General features: G+C 39.2%; 1 protein-coding gene across 7 annotated transcripts in view; it reads left to right on the plus strand.

Annotated features, from left to right (window-relative positions):
- Positions 1-16,165, plus strand: part of COBLL1 (cordon-bleu WH2 repeat protein like 1) — a 94,276-nt gene that overhangs the window by 66,039 nt on the left and 12,072 nt on the right. For 5 of the 7 annotated variants that reach the window (XM_049805493.1, XM_049805511.1, XM_049805479.1 and 2 more), the window contains 2 exons: positions 6,363-6,507; positions 11,753-11,825. In XM_049805493.1, coding sequence (XP_049661450.1) covers positions 6,363-6,507; positions 11,753-11,825 — 218 coding nt within the window. The remainder of the gene's footprint in view (positions 1-6,362; positions 6,508-11,752; positions 11,826-16,165) is intronic. The other 2 variants (XM_049805470.1, XM_049805486.1) reach the window with 2 other exon arrangements.

A 16,165-nucleotide genomic window follows, 5' to 3' on the forward strand; every position in this document is an offset into this window, starting at 1 on the left:
ATCTGGTGTACTTAATACTTTTTAGGCCACACCTGTACTATTATGTCCAGATTTGGTTCCTGCAGTTCAAGATAGAGATTAAAAACAAGGCAAGAGTCCAGTGGAAGGCTACCATGATGTTTAAAGGTTGGAGAACGTAAATGTTCTAGCAAAAGGAAGGCTCAGATGGGATCTAATCACATTCTTCTGATACCTAGAAGGTGTTATCAGGGAAAGTAGAGGTATATTCTTCACAAGCATGCATGGTGACAGGATGAGGACCAATGGGCACTAGTTGCTTCAGAGGAAATTCCATTCGGGTACAAGAAGAAAACTCGTCGCCATGAGAACAGCTGAACATTGGAATAGGTCACTCAGGAAAAGTGGTAGAAGCTCCCTCACCAGAAATATTCAAGACATACCTTGACAGACTCCTGCAATAACCTAATCCAAGACCTTGTGTTCAACAGAAGGTTGGACCAAATGATCTCCAAAGGTCCCTTCCAACTTACTTTTCTATTTCACATGGGTGAATCAGACTCTTGATTTTTCAAAACTGTATGCACATAATTAGGAGAACAGAAAAAAATATAATAGGGCTTCATCACTAACAGAAACCAACAAATACTTGTTTATGCTGTGAGGTCAAGCACTGCTTAAGTAATGCTAGCAAGGGGAAGATTTGGAAGCTTGTTTCTCAGAGCTTCCACTGAAGTCTCTAAAATAAAATAAAAGGTATCTCTAGCTATTGAGAATTCCAGTCTCACTTAACTGTAAAATAAAGTTCCCTTAAAAACATAAGTTGTTAGGCAAGGGACACTGTAAAATAATGTTATTTGAATAAAAATGTCATTTACAGGCATTGCAACTTTACAAATTAAATTGGGCACTATTTAAATACGTAGTAAGAATCAGTTTTTATTCCAAGGATTGACATCCTAAATATGGAATTTGAAATTAAACGTAAAAGCATTGTAGAATAAAGTCAGTTTTGATGGTTGAATAGCATTTTTTCATCTGTATCATGTGCATTAATGTTTTCTCAACCCAAAGTGATCGATTTATACTCGTTTAATCCAAGTCAGTTCTCAGTAATGAGGCAAGTATAATGGTCACACTAGACCACCAATATTTTTTTATAAACAGTAAAAGAATTTGGTGTCTCATATTCCCCACTGTTGAAAATGTATGTCCTGCTGGTAGGATTTAAAGTGGGTTTTGGGTTGCTCACCAGGCTGATTGGTGTGTTTACTGGGCTATTTAGTATGTCTGGGAGTTTTGCTGTTATTGCAGTGTTGCATTAAGTTAATTTACAGAACTTGGGGTATACTTTATTTTTTTCTTTAGCATTACTTTTTATCTGCTTTTGCCTTACAAGAAGCATTTCCTTGCAAATCATGTTGCTTTTAAGAATGCCTAAGTTCTGAAGCCTGCACTTCAGTTTATTTGGCGGACTGGTTACATACTTTATTTCTTCTATGGACCAGGGTGACCTTCTACATGTGCCTTATTATGGATAAATCTCTTTTGTAACATCCACAAGGAAGACGAAGTGAAATGTCAGTTTTGCCTGGATAAACTGTTTGCCTGGTGTTGATAGAAACATGCCAAAGTAGTAACATCAGACAACAGTGAAATGAGCCAACTTTAAGGGAACAGAGCTCTCACTGTTGTCTTTCTTCAAATTCACAGTGTATTGTAGTCCAGTTTCTCACAGTATGAAAAAGGGTTTTAATGTTTACCTCCTACAGCTTCTCCACTCTTCTTCCCTTAAAAAAGAAATTGCTTTCTCTTTATATAAGCAGTTAAATTCTGTTTTGAGGGTTGGTATTTTTTCGGCCTCAATTTCAGAGTGATTAAAGCATTAGTTTTTGGAGATAAGTTCCTATTTTTAGGGGACAAATTAGTACAATGGATGTAAGGGTAGCTTTTACACATTATTATGTAGCATGATTTACTCATTCTATATGAGACTCAGAAGATGACTAGTAAGTTTAAATAGTTAATATTTGTCCAGCAAATTTCTATGTTAAATCAGATTGAAAATGAGCACATTAGTCTTTAATACTGAAATCCCTCACTTGTCAGTTCTAATTTTGGGCAAGATGCCTCTTGCCAGAAGTATGTTTAGAACTAGTTTATTTAAACTTGCAAGTAGAGAGGACTCTCAAGGGATTTTGCAAAGTGCTGTTGTGTAATGCAGTATGTGTATCTTCAGTTTTCATAAGTGGATGCAATTTTCTAGTAATAACACTTCTTTAAAAGAAAATTTCTTTTAAAAGAAAAGCATTTGATTATGTCCAAAATGCCATTGCTGATTTTCTTCCAAATACTTTATAAAACTAGACTGTGATATCTTCATTTTACCCTATGAATGTTTGTATCCTTCCACTGTTTTCAGTTATTGTAAAGGAGCATACGTAAACTATACTTGGGTAGGAACAATTAAGTGGAGATTTTTAGTCAAAACATTTACAGTTTTAAATGATGGATAGAACTTCTCAAGTGTAGAAATATAGCTTGCTGTTATTTACACATCCCTAACTCCTAAAGAAATGTAAATCTCCAGTCTACCCCTTAGAAAAGTAAGGGAAGTAGAAGATGGGAGAATGGGGGAAGGGTGGGAAGCAACTAAACTATCATAAAGTATTTCTGAAAAGATTTATTAGCCACTGATACAGAACAGCTTACTTAAAATTTCTGAGAGGGATGAGTTCCATGCTTAAGAAATTACACCAGAGGCTCAGTTGCCTGAGGCTTGATGGTCAGCCCTTTAGAGGAGAGGTTGGATAATGACCTAGTGAGCACTATGGACATCAGGGAAGTCCTGAATAGAGCCAGGGTTACCTGGGAGGAGAGAGTGCTCAGGACTAGCTGTTTGCTCTTACTGAAGTTTGCATGAAGATCATTTGATATGATTCAGAATTGGTGAGGAACATTTCATGCATCCACTTCTCACTATACCAAATGCATAACCTTGTCGCCTTAATTGTATTTACTTCTGTACCAGCAAGTGTGTAGATAAATCATAGGAGAGAAGAGTAGTACTGGGAGTTTGGACAGAATAACACCAGCTGAGTTTCTCCAAATATATCCTGTATGTCCTTTCTTTCCAATAGGTCAGAGGTATATTACTTCCTCTGTAGTACTTTGGCTAAGTTTAAGTATTTTGGGAAGCTTAAGTCATGTGATAGAAATTGAGTGCATTAATCCTTGTAAGAGCAAATGCATTTTTTTTTTCCTGTTACTCCTTGGACATCCATTTGCCTGCATACTTGTACAAAGGGAGGGAAGAAAGAAATACTAGAAATATGGCTAGCAATGTGCTGTGATATCCCAGTCGCCTGTATATCTTCTGTTAAACCTAGTTACCTATGGAGCAAAAGAGGTAGGTACTGGTGGTGTGAAAATGTGACCCTGGTGTGAGGTATGCTTTCCAGCACACTGAAATGCTCCACCACTACATTCTTTCCCAAATACTACCTCCCCCCCTCCCCCCCCCCCCCCCCCCCCGTTCTATTCCAGTGGCAAAATTACTTTCCATTGTTTTTTGAAATGATAGAAAGGGCCAGGCACCATGTCTGTCACTGCTTACAGAGCTTGGAACTTGGGAAGCACTAGCCTCTACAAGTGTCTGCTTGGGGTGGCGTGGGATTTGGTGCCAAATTTGTCTGTACACATTTGAGGCTAAAAACCTTCATATCCACTCTTGCTTGTTCCAGGATGAGGAGGGTGTACAGTGTGAAAAGTGGAACTCTTGCATATGGTTTTGGAAGTTATGATAGAGTTCACTGGTGTTTCTGCACAAGCACGGTTAATTACTTTAGTGATTCTAACATGAATTTTAACTTAAGTGTAACTGATAAAGCTCTGGTTATCATTGGCAGTTGGTAAGACACATGAACACCCAGATGTATATTCCAAAACTTTGTCAGATACATCTTAATAACATTATCTTATTTTTTTTCCATCTGTTTAAAGTACTATCTTCACGTTGCAGGCTTTGTTAGGATTTGAAAGCTCTTAATATTCATATGTTGAATAATTCCTGAGAAAATCTGTTCAACACTTGAACCTTAACTAGAACATTTAGTACTTTCTTGAAATCTCTCTTTGCAAATCGTTTGTTTCTTTGGATGCAAAGGGCAGTAGAAAGGCTTATAAAAATCTTCTAGTAGCATTTGTGCTCTTACGCTGAGAACATTATTTCCCCCCTACACACGTACTCTTTCTGTGCAGGAGGGAACTCTGGTGACATCTGTTTAGTTCAGCGAGTATGTGCAGAACTCTGCCAGCCCGGTCAGCTGAGGGAGCCTGTGTGAAGCAGATGAGGATGCAGACCTTTGAACAGAGAAACAGTGTCTTTGTGCAGAATGGAGGGGCTGCAGCCTGGAGAGGAGAAAAACAGAACTGCCCAACACCAAGGAGAAAAATGATTAAACAATAAAAAAAGCCTAATTTGGGGAGATATTATATTTGACATCCCCTCCTGAATAAATTTAGATGCTGAATACTATTAATTCTTTTTTTTGTGTGTGTGTAGAGCTATTTGGAAACTGTGAATAAGAAGCTATGAAAGTGTAAAGTGATTTTTGTTGTGTGACGTTTTAATCTAGAAACTGACTTATTTAAAAACTGTAAAAGCATGCAAGTATTTTTAATTAGGACTGGAGTGCTATGTCCATATCCTCTGCTGTTCTTAAAAGAACATCTCACCTTGTGCTTTGTTTTTTCTCCTTAAAACCCCAAGTCCTCCTTTGCTGTAAAAGGTTTGAGTTGCTTGCTTCAGCATTAAAGTGGTAGAAGAATTGTGCGAACATTTTGGACAGTGTTGCTCCTTACAGTGCAGTAAAGTATCTAAGGGATCTGTCATACCTGACATCGAGGTGGGACAAAACAGATGACTGAGTATGCCCAGGGTAGCTCAGAGGATGGTTTTCACCATCCCAGTTCATTCATTCAGGTATTCTATTGACATCTAACAGGAGCTGCTAAACACTGCTTCACAGACCTCTTGTGCCAGTATCACTTCTCTTGTGAGTAGTTTTCTTTATAGTTTTGATTGTGTACAGCCAAATACTCTAGCTTTTGGTCTTTAACATCCCCCTTACTGTAGGATGTGTATTTGTTCAGTGGTAGCTTTCTAAATAATAAGCATCTTATTCCATGGATATTGACACAGTCAACAATTCCATTGTCAGTGATGTTTTTGAAAGGATTGTCTTGTCAGTGAAACAAAAATTTGTAGGTGTATTTATGCCACCTCTGTTCCTCGGTATTCTGCTTTGTGAAGTGGGCTGGTTAACTGAAGCACGGAGAAGTTCTCTGAAGATGACCCCACATCCAGTTGCTGTGTGGATCCGTCTAGCAAGAAATTAATCTCACTGCTGTATTTTATTATATTGTTGACTAGACAAGTGATTTGGATCAAAATTACTACAGAAATAGGCAGCTGTGTCTAGTACCAAAACAGACTCCTCTATTGCTGGGATCCTGAACGTCACTGTTCTAATAGATGTAGAAATGCCAGGTTTCTTCAGCATAAGGCAAACTGCGGTTAAGAATGGCAGGCAAATTTACAACCACTGCCTTTTTGAGACACAGAATGTATTTTTAAAACAATTTAAAATGCAATTGGACTGCTATATCATAAACTATGAAGTCTTCAGCAGTTAGCTTTTGTCCATTTTTTAAATGGTTTTGATTTTTTGTGAAGTAAAATTTTTTTTGTCTTTTGCTACAATGATGAGGACATTATTATACTTCAACATCAGTGGGTATTATAATTACTGTTTTTACAACTTATTACAATTTAGCATCAGTAAGTATTATAAGACAGTTATACTTTCCAAGATAAGTTTTGAAAGCTGGCATTCAAAAATTTTTTATAAAAGTTCAAGTATTTCAAGTAGGGAAAAAAATTCCTAATAATTATGTATACAGCCCAATTAGGACTGCTGTTGAAGGAATGGAGAAGGAAACGTTGTGTCATGTCATTGCAGTGTGGTGTAGTTGAAGCTTCTTTCCACAGCGATTTTTAGCTACTTTTAGAAAAGAATTACTTGAGGGTTTTAGAATAGCCTTTGGGCATAAAAGAATTCAAATTCTCTTTTATACTATATGTAACAACTGATTTTCTTTTACTGCTGTATCTTGTACCTCTGTGAATATATTCAATTACTCTAGAATTATTATTTTTTTTTTTTTGAAAACTACTCCCCAGAGGAATTAAGAGGAGAAATATAATACGTTTGGTAATAGGTATATATTCTCTCTTTCCCAAATGTATATTATAAATACTTTTGGAGAATAATTACTAGAGCTATTTTGCTGGTTTTCTTTGATTGCTAATAATCTTCTTCCTCCCCTGTCTCCCTTCCTAGGCCCCTCTGGAATTAGTACGGAAGGGTTCTCTGCCGCACAGTGACGCCTCTTCCATGAACAGCTCTCTACGGAGGATGAAGCGCAAAGCACCCTCACCACCCTCTAGAGCACCGGAAGATCAAAGTGAAAGCAGTAGTGAGACTGGTAATCTTTGTATGCTGTTTAATTGGGAGGTAACAGGAAGTATGGCAACTTGGCTAAACATTAAAGAAATACCACCTTATGAGATAAGAACTTTAAGTAAAAATATGAGTGCCAAACATCTTCAGTTTTTAAGGAGCAGTAATACTACATAATGAGATTGGCTCATGTAGTGTGTGTGAGCTGGCAGAGGCAGGATGCAGGAACAACCACAAAGCCACAGATGAAATGCAAAGAGTAAACTTATTTTCATTACCTTGCCAACCAGGGGATCCCCGAAGCAGCGCCCGGGCAGAGGCACCCAAGCGGGGACACAGGCACCGCAGAGCTCAGTCTATGCTGGAGGATCACTGAACTTGCTGTTTTCACCTGTGTATCGGGGATTCACACAGGCAGAGTTTACCACGGTGCTTTGATCTTTTCCCGCAGCAGGGCAGGAATCTCAAGCATGTCTGATAGGGTGCCTCTAAGTCTATCACAGGCCTATGTTTACCTGAAAACTGACGTTCTACTTGTCAAACACACAAAGGTAAACACCAATTAGTATGATACATGTGTTTTTCTATACCACAGCTGTAAGTCACTTGAGCGTGTTTACAATCCTCCTCACCATTCTTCCGTTATTTCCCCCATTCCACCCCCTTGTTCAAGGGAGCACTTCTGCTGGGGCTGGCAAGGCTGGAGGTGTCCCTTTGAGCTCGCAGGGTATATGGTAGGGTAATTACAGAGGCATGTAATAGACACATATAGAAAAAGGAATAAACATATCTCTACAATAATGCTTTGAATAAAGTGTCCCACTCACCCTGTCAGGGAATGAAACTACTCAGCCAGCAAGGTACCACCGGTAGATTGTATCACTTGATGCATTAAGTTCTGCAGATGTTGAATGTCATCGTCTATGCTGGCTGATTCATCAGTTAGGTTGAAGCAACACATGCCTTCAAAATTGGAGCAGTGTTTATGGTGTTGAAAAAGGAGATAGTCCACTGCCAATCAATTTTGTAATGTTCCTTGGCATACAGCTGTTACCTACTTGGAAAAAATAGCAATGAGGAACATGAATATCAAAAGCACTTAGCATAGTATAATTCTGTTAAACACCTATGGGGGTTGGCATGCCAATGAAACATGTTTTCTGAAGATCTGCAGCTGTTAATTCTCCCTCAATACAAAAGGCAGATGAGTTAGTTACAGTAGAGGCTAACCAAATCCAAATATTTACACATTGATCTTGTGAACAGGTATCCAGGGCATGTGCTTGTAGTACAAGGCTACAAAGCACAATGAGCCAACCTGTGATAAGGGAGGAAAACAGGAGTATCATCTCCTTCCAGTAATACATATGTTGTTGTTCCAGGTCCTTCAGCTAATATCACTCTGGGTTTGATAACCTGATAGGGGGTAATTGCCTACACAGATTGAAGAGCTATGGCTTGCGCTTTTCCAGATTGAACTTCAATTCGATGTTGGGTTCACGACACCAATAACACTGTTCCAATGCTATCTCTTCTAGATTAAGATGCAGGTATTGTTGAAGATACCTGATATACAAGAACTCGAGAATCTGATATCAATAGAGGATGTAAAATAAGAGCAGAAGTTGGGGTACACAACCATATGACATTCTCAGGGTTTGTTATATGAATCTTCATGTCTAGGCTAATAGGTCGTGGTCCTGCCATACAATCCATCGGAGTAAACAATTCCATTTCCCCTGTAGTTAATATTTTGGGAGAGATACCATCTGGAAGAATTTCGGTCCTCACCGTGTTATGTACTGGAGGTGTTGTAATATGATAATAGGGTGTTTGATTATGAATACTCCAGCTATTTAACAAAAAAACCTGCTTTAGTAAGATGTGAGCTCCAATGTTGCAAAGTTTTAGTACTGGTTAGCTTTTTAAATTGTTCCTTCAACATTCTATTCGTTCTTTCAATCAAGCCATTAGCCTGGGGATGGTAGGCAATGTGGTATATCCAATCTATCCCTAGCCCTTGAGCCCAGTCTTGGACATTAAGTCCACTAAAGTGTGTTCCTTGGTCACTTTGGTTTTGGTGAGGAGGTCCATATTGATGAATTAGTTATTCTCATGCATCTGTTGTGCTATGTTGATTAGTGTGCGTGGTGGGTTTAGCAAAAAATTGTCCTGATACTATCCACAGCATTGAGTACGTATCGCCACCACCTCGACAGGGGCCCCATTTAATCGACCTGCCAGGTATTCAAGGCCCATTGACTCTGCTTTATCTTTCCCTATGGCCTATATAATGCCTTTAAATGTAGCTGTGTACAAATAGGACCATTACATGCATATGCTTTATATAAATATGTAATGGCTCTCGAAAAGAAAGCATTAGCAAGATCTATCACTACCTTCCAGGGTTGTAAATTTTTGCTGACTTTTTTTCTATAAGAGTAACCATGTCTGGTACTGTAACTGCAAGTGTTGGGGGAGGACTTCTATTTAATTCTCTATAATCTACAGCCATTCTCCAAGTACCATCTGGTTTTTGGACAGGCCAGATAGGATTATTAAAAGCAGTCATGGTTTCCTTAATGATTCCCACTTGTTGAAGTGCCTGAATGGTTTGAGTAATTTCTTTCTGCCCCTGCTGGAATACCGTATTGTTCTACAGTTACCACCTTGGCAGGCACAGGTGGCACAACAGCATTCTACTTCAGGAATCTGCACAAGATGGTTATAGATTGAATAGCAAATCCTGCTTGCAAAGTCCTGAAGCAGAAGCGACCATTTAAAGTTTCAACTGTTCGTCTTGCCAACACATCAATACTCAAGATATATTCTTTAACTGGGGCAATTAACACCATTGTAAATGGAGTGGCATTTCCTATTGTTACGGTAACCTTAGCTCAGAGGGCAGGGATCAGATTTCCCCCCAGTCCACAGATTGTGATGTGTCTTCTTTATTATTAATATTACTATATAATACAGTAACCTCAGCTCCAGTATCAACCAGAGCTAACACATGTAAAATCCCCCCCAGACCACCACTTTACTATTAAAGGAACACAGGGGTGTCAGTCCCCCTTGTGGTAAGAGGCTACAGTGGTGGCAATTTTGGGGGACCTGCCAAACCTTTGTTTCTGTTTTGGCATTTGCCAGGTAGTGCCTTGGCTTGAGGTGGGAGGCAGGCCTGGGGCCAGGGGCAGCTGGCTTTTTTGCATGGCTGCGGACTTTTGCCATCAGCGAAACATTTCTGGTGTTGTAATCCCATTTATTTCTGACTGTGGGACACCAGCTTGTACAAGATCATTCCACGTGTGTTTCCTTGTCACCCATGACATAACTCCTTTTGGTTTTTCTGGCTTTCCTTTATTCACCACCTGCACAGATGGTCCCGAAGTTACAGCCCTGATTTCCCTCAAGGTATTTGCTAGGGTGCCTACACTACCAGTAGCATTTGTTACTGCTGGTATAATCAAGGGTTTGAGTGAGCTAGGTGCTCCTCTCAAAAGCTGCATTTTGATACTTCTTGCTACTGCTACCTTGTCTGGATTGAATCCCGTAATCCATGGATGAGCCATTGCTGTTATCAGAATGTTCCCAGGCACATCAGACTGAGATGATAAGCAGTACAGCAAGCAGCGAAAGCAAAAAGCAGCCACTAAGCGCTATACTCTAACATACATTAAGGCAAGCAAGCCCCATGGCAAGCACAGAAGTCTGCCGATTAATAGCTAAACAGCAATAACAACTGTAAACTCGATCTGGCACATTCCAATCAAATCTGTGGTTATCTTGAACCCTTCATGCCCCACATTAGGCACCACAAAGGACTGTCATGGTTTAACCCCATCTGGCAGCTAGGCAGTGCAAGCTGCTCACTCGCTCCCCCCTGCTGTTTATTAGCAATACGTGCTATCAACTGTTCTACGATATCTTGCAACCTATGGCAGTGCTCTGCTTGAGTAGTAATTACTTCTTGCACGATCGCCTTTGCATCTTGTAAAGCCCTGACTTCCTTTTCCAATTTTCTCATTTTACTCCATAATGCAACAACGTCACAGTCAAGAGCTCTAAGACTGGTAACTAATAACCATCCTAATCTCCCCGCTACCTTGAGGGAAGAATCTGATGCCGTTTTCCATGGCAGTCCGTGCATAGCCATTTCAATTTTCTTGGGGGTAACCACTGCCCCATCATCTATTTCAGGCCATGCTTCTGGCGGAGCCAATGTAGCCAGGAAAGCAGCCATGGGGGTCCAGTGTTCAGAACTGGGTCATCCCAGAATATGGGGAGCCACCATAGTGGCCTCCCCAGTCCCCGACTTTTTTGCCAGCCATGGCACACTTGTTCCTGGATCCTGCCAACTAGGCCAAACGCGTGAGCCAGCACAGGATGGGACGCAGGAGCAACCACAAAACCACAGATGAAATGCAAAGCGTAAATTTGTTTTCATTACCTCGCCAACCAGGGGATCCCCGAAGCAGCGCCCGGGCAGAGGCACCCAAGCGGGGACACAGGCACCGCAGAGCTCAGTCTATGCTGGAGGATCACTGAACTTGCTGTTTTCACCTGTGTATCAGGGATTCACACAGGCAGAGTTTACCACGGTGCTTTGATCTTTTCCCGCAGCAGGGCAGGAATCTCAAGCATGTCTGATAGGGTGCCTCTAAGTCTATCACAGGCCTATGTTTACCTGAAAACTGATGTTCTACTTGTCAAACACACAAAGGTAAACACCAATTAGTATGATACATGTGTTTTTCTATACCACAGCTGTAAGTCACTTGAGCGTGTTTACAATGCCTCTTGCCAATCTTCCATTATTTTCCCACAAGTGTGAGAAAGCAGGCAGGTTTTAGGGCATGCGGATCAGAAAAAAGCAGAAAATACCAAATTAATTGTAGTTCGGTTAACTATAGCAATTGTGTTTGTGTTAGTCAGATGGACAGCCTGGGGTGGGGAGAAAAGATGAGCTTCTCTGGATCAGAGAGGGTTTAATAGGAAATGCACTGTGAAGAATTTTAGAGAAAGTTATGTATTGTTCTTCTGTAATTCTTCTGTTTGATCAGAAATTCAAGTCTCTGGTTCAAAAATACCAGGAGTTGAGATTTAAAATATCTGGGAAATGTGACAACGAGCACTGGTTGCTTAAGAGAATGTGCATTTCTTGAAGAACTCACCAGTCTGTAGGATCACAATTTAACATTTTATCTAGAACTTTTGTTGGTGCAGAAATTGTGAGCCAATAAAAAAGCTTCTTGCTTGACTTTTTGCAGTAAGAGAGTCAACAGCGTCAGTCCCTACTGAAGTGGAAGAAAGAGCCACCGAAATGCAGTCCGAAACAGGTTGGTTCTTTTTCCAAATGCATCGATAAAATCTCCTTCATAGCAAGCTATGATAATTCATAGTAATGAATTACTATACTATAGATGTGTCATAAGTATTGAACTAATTTTAATGCTTTAGATCAATTAACTTTTCCTTTGAAGTACAAATATGACTTTCTAAAATAAAGATGTTTTACCTTTTCTGTCTACAGAAACACACACAATGTATTTTCTATTGGTCTCTGTGCTTTACATTTAATAAACTAAACATTATTCCTCTTTTCCCTCCTCCCCCACAAGTTGTAGACCAGGACAAGCTAGTACTTCTGTGATTTTTGTGTATCTCATAACAAGCCTTTCAAAAGCGAAAGCCCAGTCTTGTTTTCAGAACCCTGCCTTGTGCTGCACTTGACCTGCATAATCTAGGGGTAGAAGCAAATCTGTGCCTGCCTTTTTGTTTGCATCTGAACAGCCTGTGAAAACATAGGTTGTAAATATAAACTGTATGAGTAAATAGTTGTTCATACATTAAATGAAATAATTTGTTGGTCCTATGGAAAAAAATGTGATATATAAAAGTATTATGTATGTGATATATAAAAGTATATAAAGCTATTTAATATACAATTCTTTAGCTGCTGAACTTAATACTTTTTTAATTTATGCAGTTTGTACTGTTAAGTACTGTTGTTTGTAAGCGTCAGACTGTAGGGATCAGACACAAGATAGAGCATTTAGGAGTCTTCTAAAATTTGTAAAAGCTTTTAGAATAATCAGTGCCAGTACAGTCTGGAAAAATCACTCTTCAGTGTATTTCACTAAGAATGAAATATATAAACATGAAGTATGTGGAGTGCCACTGGCATTACATGAGGCTAAGCACTCAATTTCTGTGCTAGTTGACAGCAACTCTTAAGTAGTTTTCCAGCTGTTTTATTTGGAATGCCAATCGACTTGGTTGGAGTGGTAAAACACAAATGTACCGCAACAAGAGTTGAAAGTGTCACTTGCCATCCTAGGTCTCTGGCAAAGGGGCAAAAATAAATCAGTAAATTTGGGCTTGGTTTGTGTTTGGGGCAATTTATGTAAATTGTCAGAAAAGACCTTTAATGGAAATAATATGTAACTTAATAAATGGGAAGTATCAACCTATACTGTACAATCTGAAGTTGAAGACGTAATGAAGCTGTAACCTTTCCTTTTCCTAGTTGTAGCAGCTAGAAGGTAGTCACTTCTAAGTGAGTGGCTCTTAATGATTTTTATTAGTACTTAATTTTCTGTGTTGAAAACTATGTTTACCTACATATGATGAGTTCAAGATTATGAGCAAAGTTATTATACTATGATTGAAAATCAAGGGGTTTGGTTTTCTTGAGTTTTTCTTGTTTCTATTTTAAGATTGTAGATCCGTGCTAGAATTTCTGCATTTCCCATCACTGTAATGTCCCAAGTGCTGCGTAGATAAACAACCCTGAACTTCATAGAAATGGCTTGTTTGCTTTTCCATAGATTTAGGAACCTCTGCTTGAGGCATTTGAGTTTTGTAATTTAATATTTTAATTTAAGCTGTAATGGAAAGAAGTAGAGAAATGTAATCATCTTCACTGGGCTTAGAACAATCTGTGTTTGAGCTCTGGGATTTACCTCTGCAGTTAGTGACAGTCTTCATTCTCTAGTTCTGCCGATGTCTTCATGCAGTGTCCTTTGCTGAAGACTTCATGTAATGTGGTTTGTTGGGTTTGTTGGTTTGGGGTTTTTTTGTTGGGGTTTTTTTTGTTTTTAAATGTAGAGACGAGTCACACAGCACAGCTTCCCTGCCTTTTGGGGTTTTTTTCTTCTCTTTTTCATGGGATACTGCTGCTCTCTGGTGGCATCTCTGAAACTGTCCTGAGGCCTATGTATAAAGGCTCCTTTGAGGAAAAGCCATCATGCTGTGAGAACCAATATTCACCTGTAGCAAAATCAACTGCAGTACACTTGTCCTATTCCTAGTTTGAAAATTATGCATATTTGGGTATTAGTTTAAATAGATAAAATAGTTTAATATCTCTTTAATTGCTAAGTTGGATATAATTTTAACTTTCAATAAACTTGATTGTTCCTTCCATTTGGATTAATACTGCTTTGATTGTCAGGCTTCTGGAAGCATTGTGAGTTTTTGCTCAGCTATGACTGGCATTCCCAAAGTAGTTCTGTTATGCATTGCTACTTTAGCAAATAAGCAAAAAAAGTTAAGCTGCAAATATAGCATTACCTTCTGCCCTATAATGAACCATTAAAAATGTTCAATTTGGTGTCTAAGTAGTGCATAGCTAATGGATGTGTATACATTAAGTGGAACTATGCTATGTAATTTGGAATAGGCAACATTTCTGTTGTGAAATGAGTTTTCCCCTGGTGTAGATATAGCCTGTACCTTGACAAAAGTAGTTTGAAGGCATACATCTACTAGAATAAACATTGACAGAGAATTAATTTGAACATTTGGGATTATAAACAACAATTTTTTTTCTCATTACGATTTTTGTTCCCCTTCCTGAAGTTCAATTAATGCTCAGGTTTTTTTCTAGGGAAGAGGATGAAATGGTGTTTAAAAAAAAAATTTTAAAATTACAGATTTTTTAATAATTTCCCATGAAGCAAATCCCTTGATATAATCTTCTTGGTTACCGTATGTGTTAAGACCCTTGTTAAGGCCTATAGAGTCAAGAGGAAAAACACTGGCAGATTTGCATGATGGGGTCAGGCTTTCTGGCTTTGGTGCTTACAAGCATAATGGCTCACAGAGAAGCGTCAGCCTATTCTCTGTTGTGCAAAGGGTATTCTTACTGACTCAAAGGGGACTTGCAGTTGGTATGTCAGTCATCTTATGAGGTATGTCTTCACAATGTCATCCTGTAGGCTTTAAATAATGTTCTTTTAGGGCTAATTAAAACTCAATGACTAATGTTCATACATTATATGGAACTAAATTATACACAGATGAAAATGCAATTTATATTATATATGGACCAACATATATAAGCAATAAGGCAACAGTACGTAGCCGGCATTGCTGTAAGTACTTCCTAGCAAAGTGCTGCATATAAAAACTCTAAAGTGAGGGTGTGGAAACAAGTCGTAAAACCTGAACTGTTCCTCTGGGGTGTTAACTGCATGATGTAAGTGAAGGATGGCTGTTAAATGTTGTTTATGTATCAAATGCATTCAGACTTCATTCTGCTGCAGCAGCGGTGGCCCAGGTCTGGAATGAGATCCAGTAACAGATGAAAAACCACTAGTGGAAATTAACACCAAGCAAGGCTGATATGCTGACAAATGAAGTAGAGCACTTTGGAAAAAGTGTGAGGGTTGTTTTTGTTTGGTATTATACATTCATAGGTCAGGTTAGTCCACTCCAAAGCTTGGAAGTGTTCCTAGCACAGCAAAGGACAGATTTTTCATGTAGCAGGAATGTCAGGAATGCCTCCTACCAACCCAAGCTAAGTTTCCATCCCATCAGTATAGATACAACTCAGCTTTTGTTATACTTCTCTCCAGAGGAAAAGTGATAGAGATGACAGCAGTGCCTGGGCACAAAGCCATAGCAACTCCAGAATGCTTCCATTTGTCTTGTCAGAAGTCCTGGCTGTGCTTTGTTGTATAATTCAGGTTTCCACAGAGTATTTAGACGAAAGGCCTTAGTGTTTGTTTTTGTGGCTGGTGATGGCTCAGGCCCATGGCATAATAGTTCTCATTGGTGAAGGAGACAGTGTTCTTGAGGGCTGCTTATGGGCTGTGGAATAGTCTCAGCAGGTTTGATGTTTGCCCACATTCTGTTATGCTTTGTTTGTGCCTTCTGACATATATATTTATCTTTGCACGCATAACATTGTACTGCTATCACTAAAATAATCTCCCAAAGTATGAGGCTGCTGGCATGACTTTTCCCTAGATGAAGATGAAAGGATTTGGGGGGGGGGGGAAGGAAGAGAAGGCCCTTACTAATGGTAAATTCTTACAGAGTCCCTTTAATACCAGTGTGGCATATTTGTATGTACCTGTGCTTTAAATCCCATGGAAGGAGCTCACCTGCACCACTTTGCAGTCTTGCCCCTCTTTCCCTGGGGATCTAAATCACCTCTACATTTGGTGCTATGACACATGTTGATCGCATTGCTTAATGTGTAACTACAAAGCATTATTACAAGAGTGCAATACAAAAACTAGAGTTAAATAGTAAAATGTTTGGCTTTTGTAGTTGCTCTGTAACTGTGAATGAGTAACTTTGGTATTACTGAACTCTTAACTAATGACCCTATTGGAAAAATCAAAGTTTCTGTTCTGTACTGAGATCTTCTCCAATATATACAGTCTTCTATT

Source organism: Accipiter gentilis, chromosome 1 (assembly GCF_929443795.1).
Source record: "Accipiter gentilis chromosome 1, bAccGen1.1, whole genome shotgun sequence".
NCBI classification, from domain to species: Eukaryota; Metazoa; Chordata; class Aves; order Accipitriformes; family Accipitridae; genus Astur; species Astur gentilis.